Raw genomic sequence first — 17,534 nt, forward strand, 5'->3', positions numbered from 1 at the left:
AGGTTCACTAAAACTTTAAACTTCAATTTTAATCTTTTTGACCCCACATAGGTACCGGGAAGGTGCTACCCTTGGCTCCACAGAAAGAGTCTCTCTAACTGTTAGCAATGCAGTTAAGGAATCAAAGTAGCTAAGAGATTTAGACACACGCATTCAACTGGGATTTCCTCAGAACCTGCATGTCTTGTGGATATACATATTTTCGCACATGGAAGTATCTCATGATTTGTCACAGGAATTCTACCAAAGGAACCCCTCAAAGATTTGTCAGCAAAGCAAGATGCTTATTAAACAACAGCATTTGCACCTTGTAAGGAGAATACATCAATTCAACCAACGGATGGATGCAACATTTTGTTGCTTGATACAAGCTTCTGGCTTTTTTTCCCCTTCGGATAATAAAAAACTACTGTGAAAGGGAAGTATACAAAACGGGTTACAGCTAATAGACCTCAATCATCTTTATTGGTTGTGGCTAATATACATTAATCAATTCGTTTTCTTTTTGTTCTTTTATCTGAACAAAAGCGTTGCCTATCAAAACCGTGCAAAATAAACATCTACAATACACCACCAATTTCCGGAGGGGTCCAAAAAGCACCTCGCTGAAGATCTCAACTTCAATGGATATCATACATTCTGATAAACCCAGAAGTTTTCATGGTTCATCCAAGCACATCATGTCATGGCTGTGCTTCCAGCATAGTGGTGGCAGCCTCCTATGTTGAGGCTGTAAATCCAAGGAGATCATGGGTTCAAACCTTCAGCCCCAACACACCTTCCCCCCTCCCCGGGGCCTGCAGGCCCCCAGTATATAGTTTGGTCTTTGTGATCTTCCACCCGTCCATTTGAATGCCAAGGCACTGAATCCAGTGGGACTGATACGCTATAGTTCAGCTATTTCACGTGGAAGACAGACAATGAAAGGCCACCGATCACAACTTGAGTATGGCATGCGCATGAGAGAGAACCCAAACAACCAGGGTTCGTTTCTTTTGTATTTTTCCCCCTTCCAAACCTGGAAAAATCCCAAACACAGCAATAGCAGTCAACAAGTGATAAAATTTTCAAAAAATGTCAAGTGGAAATTCCAAGTCAAATGCCTCGGCTCATTTGAATTAGAGGCTAGAGCAGAACACTCAACATACTTGTTGGGTTCATAAGACCAAATAATGCCAGTGATGGCACATTCATAAGTTATCCATAATAAAAATCATAAAAGCAGTGGCGAACTTACTACTTCAGAAACAGATGCACATTTAAGCATTTCACCGTGTCTCAGAGAATAGCTGTTTGGGCCCGTCTCTCCACCAAGCCTGTCAAGCGCCTACTACTGGATTTGGGATTCAGTTGACTTGAAAAAGCGTGTCACTTCACGGTACAATTGTTCTCCCTCAAATGGTTTTGACACATAGCCATCCATACCGCACCGCAAGCACTCTACATGCGTAGCCTGAATGACATCTGCCGTCATCGCCAAAATGGGTACATGCCAGTTCAAAATGTTTCCATTGGTATCCACAGATACTTCCCCATGTCGAATATGACTGTTGATATCATGCTCCATTTCTCGAATCCTTCTTGTGGCTTCAAACCTAGAAGAATTTAGGAAATAAAAGTTTAATTACACATCTGAATAAACAGGGGTATTGTGGATCAGGCACTTCAAAAATAGAAGACAAATTTGGGGCTATGTCATAGCCATGGGTCATAACAAAGCACTCCAATAACTAGAAAAAGTATGACCAATCAAAAAAGGAAGACCCAGAAAGCTGTATCTTCATTAGTATCATGACTAAAGGAAGCACAAAATCTAGGCTACGACATGATGTGACACAGAAAGCTGTTATTGAACTATGCTGTCCATTGATTTGACTATGCTCCATCAATTCCATGGTTTGAAGACATTAACTTTGGAGCCATATTTTTATAGGAGAAGCATAGTCCCAAAATTTTCAAGGATCATCTAACATCCAAACTCCAAATTGGGCCAAGTAATATGAACAGATACTTGTTTTAGTCACTATTGCAATAGTTGATGATTTCAAGAATTACCACATTAGAAGAAAATCCAAGTAACTAGCTTTACTCTATTACTAGTCCACATGGCACTGTATGATAGACCACCCAGAGCACAAGGCTCCTGCTGCTGTGTGGTCTGGGTAAGGCCATAATGTATGAAGCCTTTCGCAGCTTTTGCAGAGAGGCTGTTTTCGAACCAGAACCCATGACCAATTGGTCATGTGGCACTGTATACATATTATTACCAGAGGACGCTGCATCACAAATTTGTTCATTCTCAAAAAGTTCATTAAGGAAGCAAACATTTGACTTTGTACGACACACCTGGAGCTCTAGAATAAAGGAGAGACACATACCCATCCATTTCTGGCATCTGAATATCCATGAAGCAGGCATCAAAGGTGTGTGGTGGTCTAAGCATTTCAATTGCCTTTTTTCCACTAGTTGCACACTCCACATCTGCTCCATACTTCTTCAAAGCACCAGCAGCAACCCTGAGGTTTACATTATTATCATCTACTACAAGTATACACTTGCCCTTCAGAAGATTGCAGAGAGAGAGACTGGGAAGCCCTCTGTCATGGCAATTGACCTTGTTTCCAACGCCCATTGCTCGTTGCAGAGATGCTGCCAGCATGCTAGCCCTAAAGGGCTTTGAGATAATAATTGGGTTAAACCGACCACATTTTATAGAGCTGGATTTGGTAGAACTGATGGAATTAACCAGAAGAAACAGTTTTGGTGGATTCATTTGGTCAATCTTCCTCAACTTGTGAACAAAGAGATTTGAGAAATCCAAATCCGAATCCCAAACTTCTTTTTCAACAAGGATCATGCTGATAACTGCAGTCCCAGAGACTGTGTTAGCAAAATCTTCACTTAGATCAGAAGTTACTTCAACGTGAATCCCGAGACGCTGGAGGTGATATTTTGTAACTTTTGCCCTCACAGGTCTGGGGTCAACAACCAATGCTGACATCCCATTAAATTCTGTGGACAAAGACTTGGCCTGATTATTCTGCTGGTTCTTGTACTCATCTGAACTGGAGTCGCCATTGGTGAAGACAGCCGTGAAGGTAAAGGTGGACCCAATCTTGGGTTCACTAACGAATCCAATCTCCCCATTCATCATTCCTACCAAACACTTGCTTATACTCAGACCAATACCTGTTCCCCCATGGATACGATAAATGGATGGTCCAACCTGCATGAAAGGGGTGAAAACACGAGATTGGGCTTCAAGAGGGATGCCAACACCTGTATCTTCAACCGATATAATTAAACTGATAAGCTCCGAGGAAGTTGACAAGAAAATCTGTGGACACATATGTCCCTCTGGACTGAATTTGTCAAACTTTTCCCAGCTGCAGCGTCTGTCAGGAACAGGCAACCCACTTAAGGTGTTCTTTGAAGATAAATCTGTCTCAACTTCAATTGAATTTATCACCTCCTCAACCAGATGGATTGTTACAAAGATGTGGCCTTTATCAGTGAACTGCAAAATAGAGAACAATGAGGCTCCATTTCTACTTGGTCCTGTATAGTAAGCAACTCGCATGCTTCAGGAGAAACAATAGTAATTATAGTGTTATGGTTAAATGAAATTCCTTCTATCAGGAAAAAATGAGTACAAGAAAATCTATCTGATCACCAATCACATTTCTCACCGCTCAACAAAGAGGCACTTAAAACCCAACAGACTCTAAAGCCCTATATATCTGTCCATATCAGGTATTCAGTTGTGCTTGGGAAATAAAATACATTTTACACTTACTTTGATTGAATTCCCCATGAGATTTGTTATTATCTGCCTAAATCTCCCTGGATCTCCAATTAGAATTTCAGGAACTCGATCAGAGATATACACCGCCAACTACTCCGGTTTAAGTTGAAGAGGAAATTCCACAAGTTGAAGAATCAAAGAGAATAAATTAGGTCTCAAATAGATCATTAGTTCAGAAAGAAACCATGAAAAGCTGGAACTTTTTTGTTACCTCTATCCCCTTGTCTTGGGACTTCCCAGAGAAAAGTGATAGAACATCATCTAAAATAGCCCGTAAATCAAACCGGACGGCCTCTAGTTCAAGCTTACCAGATTCAATCTTAGCCTGGTCTAAAACCTCATTTATCAATGAAACCAGAGCTTTGCCACTGGCCTGAGCAGTTCTCACAAAATCTTGCTGTGTTACATCTAGATTTGTGTCCATAAGCATTTGCAACATTCCTGGACAATGAAAATAATTAATTTCCACAGTTAACAGAAGAGAAGTAAAACTAACTTAGAAAGAAACCAAACGGACAGCTTAGCAATTTAAAAGACCATCCATCCTCACCTAGGACACCATTCATTGGGGTTCTGATCTCATGGGAAACAGTGGCAAGAAACTACAAAGGATAAGACACTATGTTTAGATCATGATAAACAAGATGATGGATAGGAGAAGATTGATTAAGGAAACAAAATTATCATTCACCTGAGATTTTGCAACATCTGCTGCCTCAGCCCTTCTTTTTAGCTCCATCATTTTGTCAAAATCATCCACAACTTTGGCAATACGATTTATTGTTGCATGAAATATATGACCCAAAAGCAATGCTATCACAAGGACACCAATTGATGTTGTTATTGCCAACCAAGGCCATGATGCCTTCTGCTTGAATCTGTTCCAACCAGAAGCAACATCTGACCTTCAATTTCAACCACATTCACCTAAACGACAAAAATATTGTGCCTAAGAGAGATCTGATAAATTACCTGCAACGCATCTCATGTCTCCTGATTGGATCACCAAAACTAAGGGAACTTATATGATACATTGTATCATCACCTTCTTCATCCGGACCGTACATACTAATAGAATGCGAGAGATTAGTGGTGTCGTAGACATTAACAATGATGGATTGCTTGCTTGCAAGCTGGTGTAGCAACTTCTCCACAAGTGATTCTACATCAAAGACTCCACCTAAGTACCTGCTTGCCAGCAGTCACATCATTTTTTACCCCCAAAAGGGGAGAGGTAAAAAAAACAGTCACATCATTTAGGTCTTCTCTCCTTCGTCTAAGATGCCACATCAGGCTGTCTGGTTCCTTTCTTTCCTTTTTTTCCCAATAAAAGTAAAATTATATTAAGAAAGAAAGAAAAATAGTATACAAGTTGATACTTCTTTACATTACCCTTCAATGCAAGAACCTATTTATAATTAAGCAAATCTAAATCTTGGTTGTTTTATCGTGTCACTTTCCATTACCATTCGCAATACTGCTGGCCATTCTCTTAACAGAGTTGTGTCTGGTTTATAAATTAGCCTTGCCTTTTTACATCATATCAAATTGTCTAAATTAGGGTGTTTGACTGTTCCTTTGTGTTTGTTTCATCCTTTTCTTTTCTTTTTCTTTCTTTTTTTTTCTTTTTTTTTTTTTTTTTTTTTTTTTTTTGGGGGGGGGGGGGGTGCGCTTCAGTGTATGTGCCTGTGAGTGTGCATCAGTGTATGTGCCTGTGAGTGTGCATCAGTGTGTGGGTACGTGTGTGCGTCAGATTATTGTACAACTCAATATTAACAACAAAATCGTCTCAGATATTATAGAACTCAATATTACCAATAAAAGTTGGCGTTGGTTTCACAATTCCAGTCTGACCAATTAATAAACAAATTAAATACAGCACAAACCCAACACCAGGAGAATTGTGTGGTTCTCAGTCATCTGACATGAGCTTGTTGTCAATAAGCTCCATTAACCAACAACCATTCAAAAATAAGGGATGAACTTGGATATGATGCAACTGTCCAGTGTGTGTGGGTGCAGTTTTCATAACTACAAACTCATTACTACAAGGAAAATCCTATTCCCACTCCCCCGGCTGGCACGTTGCATTAGGTTGGTCATTGATTAACAAACTCTTGGAATAGCGTGTTGAGTGACCTCAAATCTAATTCTCATAGGGTGATCCTATTGACCCAAAACAGTAACATTCTGTTCACCATCAGAAAATTTTCAAATGAACATTTAAAATCAGAAGGTGACTGAAAAGGTGAAGATGCACAAATATCCGAATCTGGGATTCCACATTCATATGTTGGTGTTGTATTTTCAAAAAAAAGTAATGTTTCAAAGTTCCTTGGTGTTATTTCACCATCCTTTCTTGGAGGGTAACATCCCCTGATAAGGGATGTCTTTGGACAACTGTAAGTGATTTATAAGTGATGCTATATCCAACTCTCTTGCACACAATTTCTCAGGTCTTCTTTCTAGATTTATTGTTTTGAGAAGTCTCATTAATAAAATTCTAGCTATTGACAGAGCAGAACCCAAGCATATCTTGACGGGGATCGGCCAGTAAATGATGACAACTAGAGGGGTTCCAAGGTTGTTTTATCTTGGAGGCTGATCTTGAGAACTCAAATGCACCATAGGGGGCATCCATGGTCTTAAGGAAGTGTCCGTTAACAAAACTCAAGATTCTCAAAAACATTTCAGGAAGTGTCCGTTAACAAAACTCAAGATTCTCAAAAACATACCAGATTAGTCCCACATCACCCTTTCTGAGCCATTTCAACAATTAAGAGAAGTGATGGATAGAGAAACCATACCCATCAGTAGCTAGGATTCTCTCCATCGGGGTTGCATTTGATGGGAGCTCTGACTTATAAACAGCAAACGTCAGTATGACTCCTAGACGGTTTGATTTGAGCAACCTAAATGGAGCAGTAAGGACCCCTTTTCCTGATGCTCTAGCACGTAATATATTCTCACGATCTTCCTGTAGATATGCAATTTTTTTTTTTCCTTTTCAGTTCAATGTTTGAAGATAAAACAGTTTACCAGCATTTGCTTAATCACCTCAAACACAATTCATGATAAAAATTGTCTGAAACAGATTTGCCTTTATTCAGATTCAGAAAGGACAAGAATAACAACAGCAACAATGGGCTGCTCCCAAAATAGACTCGACAGACCACAGCCATGGTTACTATTTCATAGAAGAGTGTACCTCAATTAAGAGTGTCTCCTACAACGATCTATAAGGTAAAAAACTAATGCATAATCAAAATATCCAGGGGAGGGAAGAGGAGAATCACCTTCCCCGAAAGCAAATCAATAGAAATCACATGTGAAATAGTCTCCTGTGCAAAGATAACCGGGGCATATTCTTCTTCAGCAGGAGATGGATCCAGGGTTTCAGTGGCATAGTCATCCTCCTGGACCTGGGTCTGTTCCATCGTATCCATTCTCTTAATAGTCCAGCCTTGTTGTTTCTCAAATTTTTCCCTTTCTGCGTGGAGCACCCTAACAGCATAAGCCACACCACTGGTTAGTGGCCTCTCAAAAGTGGTTCTCTCTGTATACCTCGCAAAAGTGGCCTGTTGGTCAAGAAAGATTCTCGTTACTAGTTGGGTATGTGGAAAACTAGTTTCTGCTTCTGACTTTAAAAATGAAACAAACAAATACTCTAGAACGGAACTATGCAATGAAACGGATCTTTAATCAAGGCAGTAGCACTGAAATGAAGTAACCAAAACATAAAAATAAAAAATGAACTAGAAATCTAAAATTGCAAGCTGGACAAATAAAAGAAGTAATTTGAAGTACCTGATCAATGGAAGATGGATTCTTTCCATGGTGAAAGGTTGATATCAGAATAGACAAGGCTTGAACATGGTTCATACTGACATTAAACTGGTCTTGTAGCATCCGTGCGCGCTCATCACACATGCCTGCCAGGGTCTCCTTCCTCCTCTCTGTGGTCAGAGAGCTCATGTACAAGAAGAGCCATGACGACGTCACGAACCAACCAATCACCCAGGCAATCAAAAAGTATTTCCACCATTTCCTAGGGAACATCTTCGACCAAATATACTGGTAGTAATGGTGGAGCTTCGAACGGCTTGTGGGGATCTCCCACAACTTGAGCCATACTTTCTCTCTGTAACAGAGAAAACCAGCTCTCTTCTCCATAAATCCACCATTAATGAACCAGTTCATGGGGATCTCAAAAAGAATGCAACAGCATAGCGTCCAAAAGAGATGCGATGTCTTCAAACCAAACCCAAGTACATAGAGATAGCTCATCCACGACAGGAACCAAACCAACTTAACCATAAACTGTGAAATGAGAAATGGGTCTTCCACTTCTTAAATCACTTCGGGAAGAGTTGTGGGCAAAATGAAAAACATCCAACATCAATATATACTGCTCCAAACCATCCCGTTAAACCCAGAATCCCAAAAAAATTGTAATCCCAAAAACTGATATCTAGCTTTCTAGAGTTATTCACTTATAGTCACTTCGATGCAAGCTGCAAAGAAAAGGACTCAAAAGCATCGGCAAGATTCGGATTAGTTATCAAATCAGAAGCTCAATATAAGAAGAGAGAAACAACTGCAAAAAGAATATATCAGAAGATGTAGTTGCCAGCAAGTGGGTTGTAAATCAGCGTTTGGAGTCGACTCCTAGCTATTCATGGATATGGGTGGTTTGATCGAGGAAGACAACCGAGATAGTAACAGTAAAGCAGGCTGGGAATTACGAAGAAGAAAAAGAAGAAAAGGGAACGGAAGGGAAGAAGTTTAGTTTCCGTTTCATGTACACCGTAAAAGCAATAATTGGGAAAGAGAGTTTTTTTTCTGGTAAACAGAGATGAGAAGAGTATGGTAGGAGTTATGCCTAGAAGCAGAGAGCATTATCCCCAGCTATCCACCCAAAAATTGAAGAACCCAGAACAAGATATAAACGAAGCAAACAGTAATGGATTAAAAAAGGGGTAATTATCAATCTAAAGTTCTAAACTCATAACATAATAGGCCAGAAAAGGTATAGTTCCACTGAGCAGCAATGGCTGCTTTTACATTTATCATTACTTATTATTATTTTATCTTCTTTGAAAAGAAGAAAAATAATAATAAATAATGTTCATTTCACAATTTCACATCGCCATCCATGTCCAGTGGACAAGCTCAACACGCTACCTCGTGGTTTTATGTGGCCGTGCATTTTCATTATTTGACGTAAATACCCTCAAATACAGTGTCAAATATCCGAAAACGACATCCAGCTTCCAGCCTTTTTGGTGGGTTTGGCATAAGATGCCCATGCTCTTTTCTAGAATTACCAAAAAGGAACCAAAGGGTAGGTAAGAATGAGGCCCCACGATAGGAACTCCACCTCCTCGAGGTGCCATTGTGTCTTCTTGTCGTTCGGAATCTAAGGTAGCGTTTTGTCACGGCCTTAGTTATTGACTGCCAACCGTGCCGGCACTTAGACTTTCTGCACTAGTCCCAAACCCGGGGTGGCTTGGCTCGGACCGACGGCTCCTTCGCGCTTGTCTAATCCCTCCTCTATTTATGTGGTGGATCTTGGTGGTTGTCGTGTCTCTTGTTGATATTCGTGTCGTTTTCGGATATTTCGAGCGATCTTTTTGTGTTCCCTCTCCTCCCTTCGTGTGCGTTGCCCTTGTGTTATTTCTGTTGGCTTCCTGTGTCCCTGATATTATCCTTGGGCCTTGTATTGGCTGTGTCTTCTCCCCCCTATTCCGTCGCGTCCTCGCGTGTTTCTCGTGGCCTCCTTATTGTTCTTGGCGCCCTGCGTTCGTCCCACTTGCTTCGCTCTCGGCAATCCCTTCCACTTCACCAAATCTCTCGCTCGGGGCCCCCCGTTGCGCATTCTCGTCCGCCTTTTGTTCCGCCTCCTTGTCATGGTGTTGTTATGCTTGTGGTGCCCTTGTAGGTCCCCGACTAGGATCCTCCGCATCTCCTTGGTGGCTTCAACATCTTGCTGGGCGGGTGGATCTTGAGCTTGGTGGGAGGTCTGTTGGTGGCCGTCCTACTTTCTTCACGATTTTGCGGGCCTTCATCCGCGACCGTCCTTTGTGCCCTTTCGCGGACTTGAATTTTGGGGTAGTAACTTCACCATGCCATTCCCCGCTCGTTTGCGGGTCGTCTATCCTTGTCGGCCCACTTCTTCATCTTCTTGTGGCTTTGTCTGTATGACTTAGCCACGTCCACCTTTTCGCCTTGGTTGTAGGCTTTTGGGCACTCGGGGGGCATCCGTCCTTGAACTCCTTTAGGTTCTCTGCCTCCTTCGGTCCGGTCCTTGGGGACATCCTCCTTGTCTTCCAAGAGTGCCGCCAATGTGTGCTTGCCCCTCTTCGGCTCCCTTCTTCAATTGCATGGCCGAAGAGCTTCGGCCCCTCCTTGTCCCTTGTTCGTTGGGACCATCAGGTGCTCCTTCCTCCATATGCACACCTTGTTTAAGAATGGCATGGTCGCCTTGCCCGTGTCAGATTCCATGCCAAGCCCAAGTCGGTCGTCCATTGTCCGCCGCAGTCCACTGTGCCTTTCCAAGCCCCAATTGTCATCTCGCTCCCTTGGCACTCCCTCGATGGGCGTGCCTTCGAGTTGGCCGCTTTAGGCTCCCTCTTTCCTTGCTCGTTTTGGCCCCAACGCTTGCCTCCTCCGTTGAGCAGTTGTGTGTTGCCCCGTATCAACCATGGCCCTTGCCATTTTGCCGTTGATCGCACCTCTCGTCATCAACCCCTTTGTTGTGTGGGGCTTTGTCTTCCTTGGCCTTGATGCCCAGCCGCTGCTGATCCCATGTGCACCTCCTCTTCATCCGTGTCTTCGAGGAGTGCACTTAGGGCCTTCCGTTTTGGGCAATCCCTGCCCAATGCGGTCCATCCAAGGGCATTTGTCTTTGGGTTGAAATTTCTTCTTCTTTTCTTGCTTGCCACCCTCCTTGTTCGAAGAGACTTGTTTGTACCTTCCCTTGTGTGGTCGGTCTTCGACCCCTTCTCTCCCCCACCTTTGCCATTATTGCTCTTCTTGGCCTTAGACTCGTCCCTTCGACTCTATTAAGGACTCCGCCGCCGCTATAGCCGTAGCAAGATCTTGTACACCTCGCGTTGTAGCTCTTGCGGGCCCAATTTTGGAGCCCATCCATGAAGTCGAAGAGAGTTCCTCTTCGGTCATACTCGGACCTCCAACATGAGTGTTGAGAACTCCTTCCGTAGTCTCGAATCGCCCCGTGTGCTTTAGCCTCTTGATGTTCTTTCGGGCCAAGAATGCGGCTTCTCCGGATAAATTGTTTCTTAGCTCTTTCTAAAGTCTTCCCATGTGTCTTGGTGCCGTCCTCTTTGCATGTCGTTGTACCTTCGTCTCCACCATGGCTGCGGTTTCGGTGGGTGGTTGCCGGTCTTGATCTTGGTGACTCGTCCTCCATCGCGTAGCCTCAATCCGCTCCATGTGCCATGGGTTGTCAACCTCCCGGCATCTCTTGTTCCCTCGATGCCTTAGGCTTTGGCACTTCCACCCTTGGTGCCTCCGCCCCCCCTCCAATCGTGGTTCTCCCGCCGTTGCTACCTCTCTACTCAACTCATTCACACGGCTTCCACCGCGGCGATCCTTTCCACCACTTGGGTTTGAAGAGCATCGCGTTGTTGTTGTTTGTGCTCCTGGTGTTGAGGCACCCAATGGAACTCCTTGGCTCGTCCATCCGGCCATCGAGCTCATCGGTCCTTTGCTCCCCACGTCGGCGTTCCCTTGCCTCGGCCATCGCCAACTCCACCCTCGTTGCGTGGCTCCTGTTGCCTCTTCGCTTCTCCTTGCCCTTGCGCCTATCCTTGGTGGTGTGGGTCTCCCTCCCACGGTTTGCTCCTCTTGTGCCCATTGCGTCTCGGCTCGCTCGTCATCGTGTTTTCCCACACGCTGCCCCCAACCGGCTCGATACCACAAATGTCCGGCCTTGTTTTGCTGCCCCGTGCGCGCCTTAGCCTTTCTGCCTAGTCCCTCCCGCCTGAGGGTGGGCTTGGCTCAAGGCCTTGAGAGCTTGTTTGCTCCTTCTTGTGCTTTGTCAAATGAATCCCTCCTCTTTTATGGTGGGTGGATCTGTGGTTGTGATTTGTCGTGTCTGTCTTGGTTGGGAATTTCTGTGGGTCTGTATTTCGGGTATTTCTGAGCAGTCTTTTGGTGTGTTCCTCTGTCTCCCTCCTCTGTGTGGGTGTGTGCCCTTGTGTTTTTCGTTGGGCTGCCCTGTGTGGCCCTGAATTTTCCTTGGGCCTGTTTGGCTGTGTCGTTGGTTGCACACCAAACTCTTTCTTTTCTTTTTTTTTTTTTTTTTTTTTAATAAATATGAGATTTATTCAGAATGCGGAGGAAATCTATATAATATTTTATTTTTTTACGAAAAGGGAATTTATATTAGGTCACCATGAGAAACACCGGAGGAAAAGCTTGATGAATTTACAAAGCAAGCTGGAGGGGACTACTGCCTCCAGATTCGGTGAAGCTTAAACTTCTTTACAGCACGAGCTAAGAGGTCAGCATGACCTATCCCTAATAACATAACAGAAAGATGCATAAGAAAAAGAGCTAGAGAGCTTCAATATGTCTTGGCTTGACCAATCTAGAGCACCGGCCATTTAAAACCTGAATGGCAGAGAGGCAATCAGAATAGAAAACAGCTTGAGTTATACGGAGATCAACTACGGTCAAAATACTATCCCACATCGCATAAAGCTCTGTCTTAAGAGCTGACAAACCAAAACCAAAACAGCACAATACCATGACAAAGCATCATGTAGGACTCCAGATAACATAATTGTGACTTGCGTGCTTTGAGCAGCTGTCCCAAGCAGCATTAGAATAGACCCTAGCGCTGGTACGTTGGGAGGGAGAAAATATCGTGGAAATCTCCAAATGATGCTCCAATGAATGAGGAGAATGTGTGCTCCGGTGAAGTTTAGATTGCAACCTATACAACAAAGACATTGCAATAAATAGGAAAAGCGACAGACCACCAAAGAGGAAATTATTCCTGGAGACCCAAATGATCAAACATACTTGAAGAGCTGAAACGTGCAGCTAAAAAATGTAACCATTCATGAATAGTGGCGCCCAAAAAATCAAGAGTATTGAGTCTCGAAGGGGAAGGACACCAACCTTCTCTAGCAAAATCACACGAAATAAAGTATGGGAGAGATCTTTTAATATGTGATGTACATAATAAACATATAGGAGAGTAGTTGTTGCAAGCAAAAACAGGCACGTGAGCCGTCAATGTGCAGCTTTCCAAAAAAAAATGTGGATTTTAGGAAGTGTTTTGATCGTCCAAATTCTAGCCTATAGAAGACATATACTTGAAGAGGACGACCCTTGCAGCTGTGAAGACAAAGTTTTAGCAAGATGGTAAGTAGTTTTGACTTGGAAACAACCATTATGAGAGGGTTTCCATGCCCAATGCAAGTGTCCTCAACCTCAATAGATAAAACAGGTAGGAAAAGAATTGCTTCTTGTTCTGCAAGAGAGAACCATGTAGTAAGTAATGGGACTCTCCAGCAATGGTTTTGTAGAACAAGCAACTCATTTACAAGAGTACGGCCTCCATGGGGTGGAGTCCTAGAAGGGAAGGAGAGGGAGTAAGAGGAATCCATGGATCAGAAGAAAAAAAAATCTGGTAGATAAACCATTTCCTATATTTCTAATGAACCGGTGTTGAAGAATTTCCCTCCCAGCTAAGATGCTTTTCACCCTAGGAGGCTCTATTGGGAGCTGAAGCCTCTAGAAAAGAGGAGTCTTTGAGATACTTGGCTTTAACTGTTCTCACCCATAATGATTCAGGGTTTGTCAAGAGTTTCCACCCTTGTTTGGCTAGCAATGCTTTGTTGAGAAAATAAAAATCTTGAAAGCTCAAACCTCCGTGGTGTTTAGGTTGACATACTATAACTTAGAAAGTAGTATAATTCATGTAGTCATGTTATGAGAGACAACATTAGCAATTTAACCTTATTTTAATTCAATGAGTAGCTAGTTTACTGATCCTCATTCTCCAATCAATTGTGTTAAGTATTATATCTTAAAAGGCATAGGTTATACATGGTTATGCCAATTAGTTCTTGAGACTCCTGGACCCATATGAATCGTATGAATCGGAGTTGGCTGAGTTCAGTTTGTTTGTCCAGTTACTTATTTCGAAGACTTGTTTCACAGTCATACTATGGCACTTATTGGAATATAGCTATCAGCCATCCACTTGTCGGTAGGCACTTGCCAGGACAGATGCTTAGTGGACTTCTTGACCATCAGTTGTCGACATAGATTGTTGTTGGATATGAGACACTCCTTATACAATTGTGAGCATGCCAGAACATTAAATTCAACATTTAATGTACCCTACATATGCATTAAATGATTTGTGTTTATCAAGAAATATGCTAACATCCTTAAATCCCTTTAGGTATTGCTTTTTGTCAACTTATGTCAAGACATGTCACTTATGGTATCAGCTTTTGCAAAAATATGTATGGAACTTGTCAAACGTGTCCTCAATGAAGCATATGTTTGGTCCCTTCAATGAGGTTTGTTGATAATTGTATTTGGTCACCTACGGCTAATATCAGTCGCCTCCATGACTTTCTCCAACTATAAAAACGGTCACTTAGACTCTCGTTTTGTAAGACATAATTAACTCATGCACTTGCCAAAGAGCTTCATCTCTTCAAGCATTTACTCCTCTTCGAGAGGAACTATGTTTTCCTAAATCTAACTTAATCATTGGAGATAGCTTCCTGCCAATTAAGGCAGCCCCGGTCTCATATGTTTCTTTGCTTATAGATCTTTGGTTCAATATGTTTCCAACCAAAACCAAAAGATTTTGGAGCAACATATATGATTTTCTTCTCCCCTCTTCTCAGCTCATTTTAAAATTGTAACTCATTCAATTTCTTTAATGATTCTCATTAGAGATTTTAAAGCCATTCACTCAATATACATATGTCATCTCAAAAGGCAAAATGTTCAAGTAGCTCTTATATCATCTCAAATGATGTTATAATTGAATCACGTGGGAAAGTTACTCTCAATCATATCATATATGGTATAATTAGTCATATGGAAGTTACTCTCATTTCATATTTAATATAACTTGAAAGGAGAGACACATGTGTTTAATGAAGTTAACTAATACGAAAATGAGAGATTATTCGAGTGAATCATATATATAAATAGTTTTTTCCACAAAACTCTCTTATACAGGAAAATAAAATAAAATAAAACTATTTGAACTCACAGAAAGGAAATCTTATGATAAGAAGTTATACTAAATGTTACAGAAAAGATTTGTATACTTTATGAGCCCTAGAAATAAAAAATTCCAGCCTAATTAGGGTTTATCAAGTAGTAAAATAATTAATTAAATCCATAATTTTTATCTATAACCATTAAATTCACCAAACCACACTTTTTTTTTTTGGTAATAAAATCACCAAACCACACCCACGTGGCAAAACTACCAACGCTTTTCCTCATATATTAATATACATATAATATTCTCGTCTTTCTCAAAAAAAAGAAAAAAAATTCTAGATAACTTCTAAATTTTTTAATTAATAAACTGACAATTATAAGAAGACAAATGTGACAAAAACGAAAGAGAATTTCAGAAAGGAAGCAGATATCTATTTTTTTTCTAATTATTAATTAATTAATTTATACGTAAAGAAAAAACAGAAGATAATCAAAGCAACGAATTAGAAGTCATGAAAGATTCTTGCGATCAAAACCTAGTGGAATAAAGGTGGTTTAGGACCTAAAAGGTTTAGACATAAATAAGGAAGGATTAGTTTTTAATACACAAGTTAGTGCTTGTCTTACGTTTTATAGCCAAGTGATACACATCTCTATTTCTTAAGAATTAATTAATTAAGTATATAAATAAAATTATCTAGACTTTCCTCATTCTTCTTTGTCGTTTTCACAGCTGCCTTCCAATATCCTTGTCGAAGATGCGCTTGAAAGCGAAGACATCACTGTTATCACATTCTCTATTGCCTACGTGGCATCGCTTTCCACCGTATAAGTAAGAGATCCATCTGATCTTGGCCCTGGCCCTTTGGTGGCAAATAGCACAAATTATCCGTCACATATGGTGTGGGCCCAGTTTACCGCTAGAAGCCCAAGAGCGGCTCCAATGTTTTTCTACGTTTTCTTTCCTTTTTACTTATTATAGTGCAGAAAAGGGGTGAAGAAAAGCTTAAAACTTACCAATAAAACTTGATATGCTAACTTGCTAAGCCAAAAGGGAAACCAAAAACATGAAAGAGGCAATTGGTGGAAAACCACATGCACAAACAAGTCAAATAAGGCAGCGAGTAATTTTTTTTTTTTGGTAAGCAATACTTCATTTATTAAAGAAAGAAAAGTACAGACACACAGCTGCATGAAAACACAAGGTTCACACCGAACCAAGGAGCGGAAAGTGACCAAACTGTATACATGCAATAGATAGGGCCAACCTGAGTAAGGGATGGGTCAAGCCCAATATACCTTTAGAAATAACGCTGCAACAGATACATCACCAAATAAGCACCGGCACCTACATAGAGGAACAAAATACACGCCTCAAAGGCGGACACATAACAAGCCTCAAGGGCGGACAGACAACACACCTCAAGGGCGGACACAAAAATCGTTCGGTTGTTGTAGCGGTAACATCAAAAGTGTGGAGGAGGGTCAGACCTGCCATCCGGCTCTGGCGTAAAGGCGTTCAAGCTTGCCGCAGAAAGACTTGTATTCAGATTTGGAGTTTCTCAGCGGTGTTCACCAACGATTGTTGCAACCAAAGAAATTTTTTGTTATTTAAAACTGAAGAAAGGGGAGAAAAAAAAAAGTACTGCAACTAGGGAGAGAGAATGGCCGGAAAAACAAAACAGATCAAAGTCAAAAACTACAGATTTGATTGTTAGAGCAAAAAGCAAGAGGTGAAAGAGGAGACAGAGAGCAGAGGCGGGAGGCGGAGATGGAGACGAGTGGTGGAAGAGACCGGAGAGGCAGGAGCGGAGAATGGGGACGAGTGGTGACGGAGAGGCAGGAGGAGAAGACCGGAGAAGCGGGAGCGGAGAACGGGGACGAGTGGTGACGGAGAGGCAGGAGGAGAAGACCGGAGAAGCGGGAGCGGAGAACGGGGACGAGTGGTGACGGAGAGGCAGGAGGAGAAGACCGGAGAAGCGGGAGCGGAGAACGGGGACGAGTGGTGACGGAGAGGCAGGAAGTGGAGACCGGAGATAATTCATGTCCACCAATTACATTCAAAGGTTAAGATAATATTTTAAAAATATGCATATATATTTTTAATTTAATCTGAGCCTTTGGACGTGACTAATGAACGTGTTATTCATTTAAATTGCTTCAGTCCTGCGCATTATGGATTGTCATGCAGAATTTCGGACCGTCAGATTCAAAATTCGGTCAAGATCTTGATCTGACGGCACGAATTGTTTAATGTTTAGCATGACTGTCAGCGCATTAAATGTGCATGACTGAAGCAAAGTTCGTTCTTTATTCAGGGAAAAATGTAGAGATAGAGTTCTTTATTCAGAGAAAAATGTACAGTCTATCTCTGACAAAGTAATGAATTTGATAAAATTCCAACTTACTTAACTGACAAAAAAATACACATTATCCCACGTTATCCATAGTTACTTTTCTGTTAACTTTAAAATTAAAATGACCATTTTGTCCCTCG

General features: G+C 41.7%; 1 protein-coding gene across 1 annotated transcript; it reads right to left on the minus strand.

Moving 5' to 3' along the window:
- Positions 1-63: 63 nt before the first annotated feature.
- On the minus strand, positions 64-8,859 carry LOC149019971 (histidine kinase 3-like). The gene is made up of 11 exons (XM_089147966.1): positions 7,613-8,859; positions 7,102-7,383; positions 6,613-6,782; positions 4,778-4,993; positions 4,497-4,683; positions 4,356-4,407; positions 4,017-4,246; positions 3,797-3,895; positions 2,379-3,517; positions 1,238-1,595; positions 64-1,018 (listed from the first exon to the last, which is right to left on the minus strand). The coding sequence occupies exons 1-10, from the start codon at positions 8,120-8,122 to the stop codon at positions 1,331-1,333; spliced, it is 3,150 nt and encodes a 1,049-aa protein (XP_089004092.1). The 5' UTR covers positions 8,123-8,859; the 3' UTR covers positions 64-1,018; positions 1,238-1,330.
- Positions 8,860-17,534: the final 8,675 nt, after the last annotated feature.

This window comes from Hakea prostrata, chromosome 3, assembly GCF_041222555.1.
Source record: "Hakea prostrata isolate BN-2017 chromosome 3, UWA_Hpros_2, whole genome shotgun sequence".
Lineage (NCBI taxonomy): Eukaryota > Viridiplantae > Streptophyta > Magnoliopsida > Proteales > Proteaceae > Hakea > Hakea prostrata.

Coding starts and splice junctions, on each gene's coding strand:
- LOC149019971 (XM_089147966.1), bottom strand. CDS start 8,122: ATGGTTAAGTTGGTTTGGTTCCTGTCGTGGATGAGCTATCTCTATGTA. Junction 4,408..4,496: donor CAGATGTTGCAAAATCTCAG/GTGAATGATAAT, acceptor TATCCTTTGTAG/TTTCTTGCCACTGTTTCCCA. Junction 3,896..4,016: donor CCCAAGACAAGGGGATAGAG/GTAACAAAAAAG, acceptor AAACCGGAGTAG/TTGGCGGTGTATATCTCTGA.